The 13,427-nt window shown below is 34.2% G+C and overlaps 1 protein-coding gene across 1 annotated transcript; it reads left to right on the plus strand.

Moving 5' to 3' along the window:
• Nucleotides 1-8,137: 8,137 nt before the first annotated feature.
• Nucleotides 8,138-12,789, plus strand: LOC147549344 (uncharacterized). The gene is made up of 4 exons (XM_086668279.1): nucleotides 8,138-10,425; nucleotides 10,524-10,784; nucleotides 10,870-11,536; nucleotides 12,745-12,789. The coding sequence occupies exons 1-4, from the start codon at nucleotides 8,138-8,140 to the stop codon at nucleotides 12,787-12,789; spliced, it is 3,261 nt and encodes a 1,086-aa protein (XP_086524405.1).
• Nucleotides 12,790-13,427: the final 638 nt, after the last annotated feature.

Here is a 13,427-nt window from a genome sequence, read left to right on the forward strand (position 1 = left end):
GATAACTGGCTAAGTTAAATTAATAATTAAAGAGTCGTCCGACAACATTTATTTTATTTAGTGCCTAAATTACATGAAATAAATTTTGGTGTGATAACCGGCTAAGAAACTCAATATTTGAGATTTCTTTTGAGGATCTCAATTGCCCACTCAACATTAAAAGCAAATCTAACCATCTAGGAAATGACACCCAAGTTATTTTTAGGTTTTTAGAGTGTTGCATTGGAGATGTCTTTTGAATTGAGAATCTCAACATTGGCATCTAGGAAAGAGAAACTCAATTGAACCTTAACACATGTGACTATTTGAGTTTTTTTTGTGTTTTGCATTGGAGATGCTCTTAAGAGGGATGTCCTACCACTACACCAAAGTGTGGTGGACATTAAACTCTAGTTAAAATAAAGATGGGAATGGGTTTAAATTTTTTTAACCAACAAACTTAAACAAAATCAAAGGCCTACATTAAAAGGAGTTTGATCTAAGAAAAGTGGACATTTTCAACAAAAAAAAAAAAAAAAAAAAAAAAAAAGAAGAAAAGTGGGCATCCCCTGGCGTGAGAGGTTTAGGCATTATAACAAACTTCAGCCAAGGAGTTCTTATATCTATTTACACGGACGAAGTAAAAATATATATATATATATATATTTTTTTTTTTTGTTGAACTTTATATATATATATATATATCATCGAAAAAAAGTAAAATAAAAATATTTATACCTAGTTTACAAGAACCACATGGGTCTTTAATGTCTTGCTAAGAAGCTGGTACTGCATCAGCTCCAAAAGCTAGAGGGTGGGGTCCCAATAATGGTATTTTGGTAGGGTAACAATCGGACATTTATTGATTTTATTAGTCTACAATGATTTCTAGAATAATTTATGGAGTTATTTGTTTTTTAACCCCTATTTTATGATCATTTTTTTTTCGGTCTCCTATTTTTTATAAATTTAAAATTAATTTCAATCTTTATAACTTCGTTCACATACTGTTAGAATCAATATTTCTCTTCCATAATATCCTTGCGTGTGTCAGTGTGCATTATTTCTTTTCGAGATTGTCAAATCAAATACTTTCTTCTTTTTCTTCGTATGATACTGGTTTTTTTATGTTCTAACATTGGGTGCACTAATTTGTTCATGTTCAGTTTTAAGTTGATGATGATTTCTGATCTTCATATATTTTTCTTGAAGAAGACCCACTACTTCCTTCACTTTAACACCCATTTCAAGTAGAACTCATTGATAATGAAGTCATTTGATCATCTAAAAAAGATTCAATTAAAACAGATTAGCTATTGATTTCTTTCTCATTCATCTTTGTTAAAGCTCTATCTGCCTCCCTAATGTCATATAATTTAATGAATCTTTGATTTCATTTGGAGGGAGTTTCTCTTAGCTCCTTCACTGGACTTGCTAACATTGAAACATAGATCAACCCCCTAATTGAAGATTTTAGTAAGAGACTCCAAAAAATCACTAGAGATCTCCCATTTGAAGATGTGAGTAAGGAAAAAATTATGAGAAACTCAAAATGACGATATAGGTAGGTAAGGAATCATGAGAAACTCCATGCGTGAAGATCATGAGGTAAAAAAAAATGGCAGAAATCCCAAACCTAAAAGTAGCAACTAATATACAGAAAATAACAGAATTTAAAGTTTGAATCTTACAAGAAAAATATGCTTGCATAAGAATTTGATTAAGAAATAATTAAAGATATAATACCAAAAGTTTCAAAGATTTCTTTGATCTTTGAAGCAGAAACACCTGGATCCAATTTGTAAACATTTAGAGTTCCTTCACTAAGCCCATCAACCTGCCATTAACGTTGGTATAGTGTATTGGGCCCATACTTCCGTCGGATAATACGACCTCTTTCAGGTGGGTGGTAATGGTGGTGGAGTAGCAAAAAGTTCTATCTCTAAACCTTCCCGTGGCATATAAAAGGAGGAATTATGGTGGCAGTGATGATTTTTGTTGTTAATGCAGATCCGGGGGATCTTCTCCCAAATCTTCAAAAAATTAAAGAGAAGGAGGTTTGGGAGAGATCTCCTAGATTTTCAAAAAAAAAAATTTATGAGAGAAGGAGGTTAGAGAGAACGAGAGGAAGAAGAAGAAGAGTAGTTGATTTGATAACCTCGAAAAAGAGTAATGCACGCTGAATCGAAATATTGAGTTAACAGTATGTAGACGTAGTTAGAAAAAAGTAGACTAATTTTGAATCTATGAAAAGTAAAGAGTCGAAAAGAAAATTGGTTATACAGTAGGGGCTAAAAATGAAACAACTCTAATTTATATAATATTAAGGTTTTATAAGATTCTCCGGAATAGTTTTGTGAATGTCATGAACATGTTAAATCTCTATGACGTATATAAACATTTGATGCATAATGTATAACATACGATGTCTATCATACTCATGTAATTATGTATTTCAAGATTGAAAAAGCATTGGATTGTCAATAAATGTTAGGGTTATTTTCCAAACCCAACTTTGTGACCGGTTTCCTGCCTAATCCCCTACATTGTCAAAAATACCCAGATGACCCCCTTTTTCAGATTCCGTTATAACACCGTTAACCAGTCATTATTTCTCTCTCCTCCATCTCATAACCTCTCTCTACCTTTCTCGCCACCTCATCGTCTTCACCGGAGAAGGTCGCCGGCCGGCGACCTTCAAACAGTTAAAAAAATTTCTCTCTCTCTAAAAAAATTGGTTTTTTTTAAACCTCACCTTATTTCTCTCTAGATCGGGTAATGGAGGTCGGAAAATGACCAGTAAATTGATTATCATCCTCTGCTACTTTCTCTGATTAAAATCACGTGAACTTAACGCCATTTGTCCGTGATGAGAGAGAGAAAAAATGAGGAAAGAACAGTAGTCTCTCCAACCACCATTAATGATTTACTTCAAAGTTTTTTTACTTGAAAATTTGGGTTTTATGAAACTAGGGTTTCTATTTCATTGATTGATCTTTAACTCTAGCATTGTTTATGAGCTGGCAACCAGTGAAGAAATCAAGTCGGTTAATTTCTTATGGATTTTTCTGTTATGAAGATGGTGACATTGTCTTATCAAGTTATTAGTGTTGTTTATGTTTTATTGAAGAAGCTAAAAAGGAAGTAAAAAGAAAGTTAGAGAGAGAAAGAGAGAATACAGATTTGAAGATTTTTCTCTTTTTTAAGATCCATCAAATGATGAAGAAAAGGAAGAATTAGAAAGAGAAAAGTGATAAAGTTTTAAATATCTGATTTCACTTTGTAAAAGATTGAAATGAAATCCATAATTTCAAGTTCAAAAAGGTATGTTTTATTATTTTACTTTCTCTCTCTACAATTAAATCTTAGTTTAGTAAGATCAAATGATGATATGAAAGCACTTTTAACTCTCAAATCAAGGATTGATCCTTCAAATACACTTCAACGGATTGATAGATCTGATTTCTGTAAATGGGAAGGATCAGAGAATGTACAAGAGGAAGAGTTACTAGATTAGTTTTAGAACATTTAAACCTAACTGGAACCCTAGATACCAAGAGTTTAAATCAGCTTGATCAACTTCGTGTTATAAGTTTTAAAGGAAACTCTCTTTCTGGTGAAATCCCTAATCTTTCTGGTTTAGTCATTTTCTGACCTCCATTACCAGATCTAGAGAGAGAACGTGAGGTTTAAAAAAAAAAAATTTAGAGAGGGAGGAAATTTTTTTTGTTTGAAGGTCGTCGGCCGGAAAATTGGCCGGCCGTCGACCTTCGCCAGTGAAGACGATGAGGTGGCAAGAAAGTGAGGTGACAGAGAGAGGTTATGAGATGGAGGAGAGAGAAATAATGACTGGTTAACGGTGTTATAACGAAATCTGAAAAAGGACATCATCTGGGTATTTTTGACAAAGTAGGGGCTAGGCAGGAAAGTAGTCACAAAGTTGGGGGCTATTTGGGGGATAACACTAAATGTTATACTATATTTTTTTTTCTTGTTGAAAAGGAAAATTTCAATTGAACTATAACAATTTAAGTTGATTACAATAAAGGTGTGAGAGAGGAGCTGAAACGGAACTATCAAGACAACTTAGCTATAATGTCTATTTGGATATTACACTTACCACTAATGTAGTGAAACTTGAGAGACTTGAAGGATAAATAAATTTGTTTGATGTGCTTAACTGTTGTCCTTGTTTGCTATTGAATCTCTTACATTTTTCTTTGCATGTATCTCATTATACTTAGAGCGTGTTTGATTTTTAGCACTCAGAAGTGCTACCACTTACCAAGTTTAATCACTTAGTCAGTGATCTAAATTGTAAGCGTTATATCGTTTTTTTCCGTCATTTCTAAGTAATTATTATTTTGACCTTAAAGTATTTAAATGTCACTTTATAATAACTCATTATGGTTTTGATTTAGTTAGAATAAAACTAATAAAGTTTAGGGTTATTTCCCAATTCCAAAAGTGTGACTGGATTCCTCCATGGCCCCCTAAAGTAGGAGAAATATTGAAATGGGCCCCATGGGGTGTACATTTAGTATCCGAACCGACCAAACTAATCCAATTCAAATAAAATTGGGTGGTTTTGGGACTGATCCAATGGTTATCCGGATTGGATGTTAAAATGTCAAAACCGAGTAGTTTGATTCAGTCCATGGATTTGTTTGACGGATAACCGAACCAAACCATTTATTATTATCTTATATATATATATATATTATATATGTAAGAATACATGATTTACATGATGGATGGTAGAGATTCAATTGTTATCGTTTTTTTATCTTCCTCGAATGTTGATAAACTACGTCGAATTAATCACGTACATGTAAACTTCAGGGTTTGTGAGATAATACTAGTTAACACGTTTTAAGTATAACTGTAGCAAGTCTTAAAGTTGAAAACTCGAAATTTTCTTCTTGGAAAAATTTTAACTTTGCCAAAATTTAACTTTCTAAAATTTCCCTTTTGTATTTTTCTTTCTCTTATTTCTGTTTTTGTCCCTTGTACTTCTCTCTTTTAATTATTTTATCTTCATCATCTTCTCTTTCTCTCTTTCCACACGACCTCCATTAATGGAGTTCTTAATAAAAAGTTCTTTCAAATTAAAATTTAAAACCACCCACACTCTTCTATCTTCTCTTAATCTTCTTTCTCTTCTACTAAGAGTCTTTATTTTCTTTAATGATTCCGTGACTGAAGTCCAATTTGTTTCATGGAAGCAACGCAAGATATTATTATTTTTTTTCTAAGTTAACTCTCTAGGGTTCTTCATATCTATGTTGAAAAAGTCGGGATTAGTCCTAGACTAGTCCCCAGTCGCCATTGTGGCGCCTCGACTAGGGACCAGACCCCTAGTCGGGACTTATTATAAATAAAGCCCCGACTCGGCCCGACTAGGGTCGGGTCGACTAGTCGGGCCAGTCGGGCTTTATAATAGCAGGTCTGTTTTTTTTTTTTTTTCTTTTTCATTCTCCAAACCGAGAAAGTCTAGGGTTCTTCCATCTTATCTTCTTCCCTCTTCTCCAAACACCAATCAACCATCATTGAAGCACTTTTTCAAGTTATTTTCTTCTCCAAACTTGATTCCAAGTAAGTTTCTCTCTCTGTCTTCTCCATTTTTTCTTTTTACAACTCTTTCTCTCTCTAGAAATCATTAGTTAACACTACAAAACGGGCAGGCTTTAGCTACAAACCTTTTGTTATGGAATGCAATAACCGTACCTACTAGTCTCCATTTGCTATGGATATCTTCTGGTCATAGCAAATGCCGACCAACGACTACGAACTTTCTATGCACCTGCTACACATATGTCCGTGTTAAATGTGTCTTGCGCACACTATTTGTAAAAATTGGAAAGATACCTTTCGGCTACGGTTGGGTAAGCATAACAACTTATGGGTATTCGTTACAGCTACGTCGTAGCTATTGGGTGAAAATCGTAACATTTAATTTGGCGCGAAGAAACACGGCCGAGATGTCGAATATTGCGCGAAAGTTTTAGAAATTGCGCCAAAATTTCGGGTGCCCATTGTAAAAGAAGGCCAAATTTTTGGGCGCCCTCTGCAAAACATGCTAGGGTTTAGGGTGCCCAAATCATCCCTCAACAAACTTCTTTGGTTTGGGAATTAGAACTGACTATGAGGAGAGAAGTTTAGAGCTCCACAACGAGAGAATTGCTGAACCACGACGAGAAGATTATAATACCACGCTGGGAGAAGGTTTCTAGTAATAAGAGGGAGAGAGATCAGGAAGAGATAAAGAACATAAGGGTTTTGCTGATTTCTTGGTGGGAGATAAGTCAGGTATTTCTTTATCTTTGATTTTGTTTAACTATATAAAATCCTAAATCAAGATAATTTGATTTTGTTGGTAAAACTGATGTAGTTATATTGGATAAATTCTCAATTGTTTTAAATCCATATATGATTTTGTTGCAAAACTTTTAGAAGTGAATGGATATAAGAAGTTTAAATCTCAAAATTGAATTTTTTTACATCATTAGAAGTCTCCTGAAAACAATAACTTGAAATCCATCTCTTCTTGTGCCAAATCTACACCAATCAGAAACAATAATAGATGTAAGAAATAGTTGGAACTTTTATGCCTCTATTTCTTCCTTTCTTTATTCCTATTTTTATTCTTGATTGGTAGAAAAGTTAAAGCATATTTCTACAGCAAAGTCTTCTTCCTCGATCTTTTAAGTCATCACTTGGTCTTGATTTAGCTTGTTTATCTTCTCCCCTTGTCATCATCATCAGTTAGATCACTAGCTCTAATTTATTATGCTATTTTTTATTAAGCTTTGTGAAATTATCTGTAAAACTTTGAATAGAATTGTGTGTGCTCTGTGCCTCACAAATATGTATGTGTGTCTAGAGGAGACACAAACAATTACATACGAAAAGTGAGAGACTTGAAAGTTTGCTTTATACAAATAAGCTTGTGCTTGTCTTTTCTTATTATTTGTTTGTATCCGAAGTGTGGCTCAGATAGAACCAACATCAACCATTTAGACGATAGGATATCATGATTCGTTTCAAATCTCGACTCATATTTCATATATTACTTAAAAGACAGTCCTGTAACATTAAACTATTATCCTTAGAGGACTACATAAGAACCACAATGACTTGTCGGATTTGAAAATAGACTAGAGCATAAAATCCCAGACGATTGAAATATGTGATTTAGAAGAGAGAGATAGAGAGGATAGTAAGAGAGGAGTAACTGAGTTATTAGGGAACTTAAGGGTGCAAAATAGATGTTAAAAACATTAAACATTTACTCGTTCCGATAACCGCTTGAAATTGTTTGTCCAAATAAAGTAAAATCTTTAATGTTTTTGAATTTTTGTGTTAACTTTCATTCCTCTTTGTTTCATTATTGTTGATGAACTTTCCTTTTTATTGATAAAAGTCAAAGAGAAGGATTTTCTTGTTATTTCATTTAATTGAACTTCGGAATCGATCAAGCTTTTATCATGGTATAAAGACATAGGATAAAGATTTGAACTTCTATAACACAGTCTGTCTATGTCTGCCAAGTTATCCACAATGCTTTATTGAGTTCCATTTTAGTTCAGCACTTCTAAATGCTTTATAGTGTATTTGTGCAGGCCTCAACCAACACCATACTTTTCCAATTTTGGGGGTTTGTTTTCTCATCGGACCTATTGCGCTCAGTTACAGTTTCACTTTCCAAAGGTATTCCTGTCCCCGAGCTTGTAAAGTAGGCCGTGTATGATTTAATACTGCCACGGTGTTTATTAGAATTATAGAAACACTAAAACAGATTAGGAAAGACCATTATCCTAAAGATTTAGCTTCATATATTCTATTTTATTATTTTACCATGTTATGTCAGGTTATGACCTATTCATTATTTCACCAAGATTTTATTTTCAAACTCTAGTTAATCAATTTTCATGAGAATTTAACATGATTCAGTTAGGGATTTGAACTTAGTTATTTTAAATTTATACCTCCAAGTTCTATTTTCACGCAATCGAATTATTATTTTCATTATATGCCCACATAAGTTAGATACACTTTTTAGAAAAATAATAGTAGTAATTGGTTGTTACAGAGTTGGAGATACTAGGTTTTCGAATTTCTTGTTATGTAAGTTCTGTACAGGCCTTTCTTCATACAGATGGATAAAAGTTGGATCCATTTGTGTAAGAATTCTCAAGAGTATGATGACGGAGTTTTCACATTTTTAGAATATGCTTATGCCCATGGTTATGTCAATAATGAGGGACATATAAGGTGTCCATGTGTAGACTGTAAGAACTTCAATTTCATAGATAGAGAAACTATTTATGAACATTTGGTTTGTAAAGGGATGCTAGGTACTTATACAATATGGATTCATCATGGAGAGACAATAGGAACTACATCTTCTTCATCTACTATAGTTGAGAATAGAGAACGTGGAGAAGATGTTACTGATGATGATATTAATGGTATGTTGCAAGATTTGTTCCCGAACGTAAATGAGGAAATTGTTGAGGGGTTGGCAGAAACTGGTATGAACAGTTCTAACATTGCAGGAAAATTTCATAAATTCTTAGAGGAAGCAAAAAAGCCGTTGTATCCTGGATGTGAGAAGAAAACGATGTTGGCGTTTCTTATTCGGATGTGGCATTTCAAGTGCCTAGGTGGGTGGAGTAATAAGACCTTTAGTATGATGCTCGAACTACTAAGAGAGTCTTTACCAGATGGTTGTACTCTGCCGGAAAATTTTACACAGTGCAAAAAGGTTATCTCTGACCTTGGATTGACTTACGAAAAAATTGACGCATGCGAAAATGATTGTATGCTGTTTTGGAAAGAAAATTCAGACTTGCAGTCTTGCACTTTCTGTGGGGCTTCTAGATGGAAGGTTATGAGATCAAGAAAGAAGAAGAACACACCTGTTAAGATCCTTCGTTACTTTCCTCTAAAATCGAGGTTGCAACGTATGTATATGTCTTCTAAAGTTGCAGAGGATATGAGATGGCATGAAGAAGGACGCACTAAAGATGGAGTGTTGCGACATCCAGCTGATTCGTTGGCTTGGAAACATTTTGATGAAAAAAATCCGATGTTTGCAAGAGATTTGAGGAACGTAAGACTAGGTGTAGCAAGTGATGGTTTTAATCTTTTTCGAACGATGAGTTGTGCACACAGTACTTGGCCTGTTATACTTATTCCATATAATTTGCCTCCATGGCTGTGTATGAAACAACCTCACATGATTTTATCTTTAATTATACTGGGTCCTAAAAGTCCCGGCAATGACATCGATGTATATATAAGACCTCTAATAGAGGAGCTTAAAGAATTATGGGAGGAAGGGGTAGAGACATACGACTCATATACGAAGGAAATGTTCACATTGCGTGCTGGAATATTGTGGACAATAAGTGATTTTCCAGGTCTTGCCATGCTCTCTGGTTGGAGCACTAAGGGTTTTATGGCATGTCCCACGTGTCATAAACATACACGGTCCAGACGTTTGAAAAATTGGAAGAAAATATGTTATATGGGCCACCGACGTTGGCTGCCTATGAATCATAGATTCCGTAAGCTTAGAAAGGAATTCGATGGAACCACTGAGAGTGAAACTCCCCCACCTCCATTACTCGGAAATGATGTATTAGAAAAGTTAAAATGTATTCCACATAAATTCGGAAAGAAACCTGTGGTAAACGATACATCGTCACTTGTTCGGAGAAAGAGACCGCGTGAATGGGAATCTTTACCTAGCATGCCAGATAATTGGAAAAAACTGAATATATGGTATGAGTTACCGAATTGGGCAGACAATCTTCTTAAACACAACTTAGATGTCATGCACATTGAGAAGAATGTATTTGACAATATTATGGGTACACTGTTGGACATCGATAAGAAATCAAAGGATAATGCAAAGGCAAGGCTTGACTTAAAGGATATGGGAGTCAGACATGAACTTCATTTGCGCTTTGAGGAAAACAATAATAAATGTTACATACCTCCTGCATGTTACTCTATGGACAAGTCTAGGAAAGAATTATTCTGCAAGGTTTTGAAGAGTGTGAAGGTTCCTGAAGGTTATTCATCTAACTTCGCTAATCGAATTAACATAAAAGAACGCAAAATATGTGGATTAAAGAGCCACGATTCACATGTTATAATGCAACAACTTCTTCCTCTTGCTATTCGGAAGACGCTGCCAAAGCAAGTTAGCTCTATTTTAATAGAGTTAAGCTCATTTTTTCGTGATTTATGCTCTAAGGTAAATATGCCAAATGATTTTAACCAGCTGGAAGAGCGTATTCCAGTAATTCTTTGTAATTTGGAAAGGATATTTCCACCATCTTTTTTTGATGTTATGGTGCATTTGATCATCCATTTGGCGTCCGAGGCACGTATCGGTGGTCCTGTCCATTTTCGGTGGATGTATCCCATTGAAAGGTAAACTTTGTTGTCAAATATAATAAGTTCTGTTTTTTCTTATTTATTTTCTTTATTTAAAACTAATACAAATTTTGAATACATGTCTATCCCAATAGATTCTTATGTACTTTGAAGTCGTATGTGCGGAATAGAGCTCATCCCGAGGGATCTATTGCGGAGGGATACATCGCTGATGAATGTCTCACATTTTTGACTAGATATTTAGGAAATGTGGAGACACGATTAGATAGACCACCGAGGTATAAAGATAATAGTCATATTGGAGGATTTCAAGTCTTCGTTCTTGAGCCTATAGAAAGAAGACAAATACACGACTACATATTGTTCAATGAAGATAATATCTCTCCATATGTAAAGTAAGTTTTTTTAGAATTGATTTTGCATAGTTTTATTAGCAGTGTCCATGAACAATTGAATAACAAACTACACTTTTGTATTTAGGCAACATGAATCATTCGTCAATTTGATGAGTGGACGAAAAACTTCAGTCCATGAAAAACAGAAACGCTGCAAAGCTGAGTTTGCTGGCTGGTTTAAGGATGAAATTGGGAGACAAAGACAAACAAAACAACCTTTAGCTGAAGGTGTTGATGCATTATCTCGAGGTCCATGGTCTCATGCGAAAAGGTTCACCGGCTACATGGTGAATGGATATGTCTTCAAAACAGTTGATAAAGAACGTGATTCTAAGACGCAAAATAGTGGTGTGACGCTTATTGCAACAGTTATGAGCTTTGCTAGTGCAAAAGATAAAAGTCCAGTGAGTGGGGAGGTATTACATTATGGGCGTGTGACTGACATTATAGAGGTGACGTATCCACAAGAGCGCAAGTTTGTACTTTTCAAGTGTGATTGGGTCGATGTCGACAAAGGCAAAGGCATTAAGACTGACGAGTTAGGGTTCACTCTTGTTAATTTCTCTCATCTATTGGCATCACAAAAAGATGAACCGTATGTATTAATTTCACAAGTCAAACAAGTTTTCTATGTTGAAGATCCTACAGAACCAGGATGGCACGTTGTTGTTCATAATAAGCCTCGAGATACTTTTGACTTGGGTACAGATGATCAATTAATGGATAGTGAACCTTATGGCAACCTTGTAAAGGTATTATTTTCTTAACATGAACTTTTTATTCTACTAGTAATATGTGTTCACTAGTTTCATTGTTGTAGTTGAAAGATAATTTGTTCACCAACAAGAGCAACCATAATATACTTGGATACCTAAGAAACAAAATCTAAAAATGAGATTGTATGCATTACAAGGAAACTTTAGCTCATGAATACCATCTTAGGAGAACCTGAAGGGGCCTTATATCCCATAAAGTTATAATTGATGGTTAAGAAGTGATTATGTATGCAAATGAGTTTTGGATATTTTCATGTATGGTCAACTTTTATGCTCTATTTTGTACTTCTAGAAATATAGTATGAGAGCATTATTAGAGCAGTAAAACGATTACCTTGGGAATAAGTAGTTGTCTAGTACTTCGATTATATTTCCTAAGATATTCTTATCTATATGTAAGGCTTGAAAGCATGGCAATCATATCTTAATGATGTTGTTCTGCTGCTACTGTCGTTGTGCCGTTACTGTCGTTGTGTTCCTACTGTCGTTATTTTTGCTGCTGCACAATAACAACAACAATAGGTCAGGACCTGAAAGTATAGGGTTGTTTCAGCCGCATAACAACAAAAATAATAGGTCATGGCTTCAATTGCTTGAAATTATGACATTATGGAAAACAACACTTGCTTCTATGTTTTCATATGTGTCGTACTTACTAGGCTTAATAACAAAAAAAGGATCAAAGTACCATATCTCTGTTTTTTATTAAAGACACAACGATATCAAAATCCAAAAGACGAACTTTGATGAACTTTTTATGGAAATAACATCAATATAACTTTTTTTGAATCTATTAAATGATTCACCACTACATGGACTGTTCTGTTGGGTGTTGATGATATAATCAATTCTTATTTGTTTGTGATGCCTTTCTTGTTGTGATGCCTTAGTCTTGTTGAGTATTATTAATAGTTACTTTCAATTTCATGTGAGTTGCTTGAATTTTCATTCAAGTTTATCGTTCTTTCTTTTGCCTTCGTTATTTAGCATTGCATATTAACATTGTCACATTTAAGTTTATTGAAGCAAACTCCATAATACGAATTATTGTATGCGTTATTATATGGGTTTGGAATGTACCAATTAATCAAATCTAAACTTGTCTTTCCTTTTGGCAATTTTATTCAAGTGTTTAACTTATTTTTATCTTGGTGTTAATTTCAAATTTTTATTTTTGTAATCAGGTGGTATATATTAGAGCAATACAACAGAGCTTATACGAAGAGTGACTCAACAACTTCTCTACAACATTCGGAGCTTGTTTGATGAATTTAAGGAAGAATATTGTTTTTTTTTCTTGTTTACTTGAAGATACAATTGGAGAATTTCAGTGAAGTACTAACGAATGAACTTGTACTGCAGAATTTTTATATCTATTAGTTTGAATGTGCAACTAAGTTATTTATTAAATTCTAGGTTACTTTTTGTTATCTGCGATATTATCTTGAGAACATATCTGTTACGAGCTTTTACTCGTCTTAACTGTAGTAGAAGAACAATTGATACGGGTTTTTTGCTACGCCAATTTTGGAATTGAAACACAGTTTATACGGATTTTTAGTTATGCCTAAACCGTAATCAAAGTCAAAATTGATGCAGATATTTGCAACGGAACCCTGTAACAAATAATATTAGCTACAAGCATTTTGCTACGGTTCTTGTCGTAAGCAAAAAGTTTCAACGGTCATATTTTTTAAATTTAGTTCTACCTTTCGTTATGGTTTATGGTGTAACAAAAACCTATGCAGTAGTTATGGAATTCGGTTCCATAGCAAATACGTCGTAGCAAAAACTATTTGTTACGGGACCTTCAATGACGGAACGTAGTCCATAACAAATGATCATTTGCTACGACTTTCTATATATT

The sequence above is a fragment of the Eschscholzia californica genome, unplaced genomic scaffold (assembly GCF_041429995.1).
Source record: "Eschscholzia californica isolate CP2 unplaced genomic scaffold, dmEscCali1.0.p SCAF_3, whole genome shotgun sequence".
Lineage (NCBI taxonomy): Eukaryota > Viridiplantae > Streptophyta > Magnoliopsida > Ranunculales > Papaveraceae > Eschscholzia > Eschscholzia californica.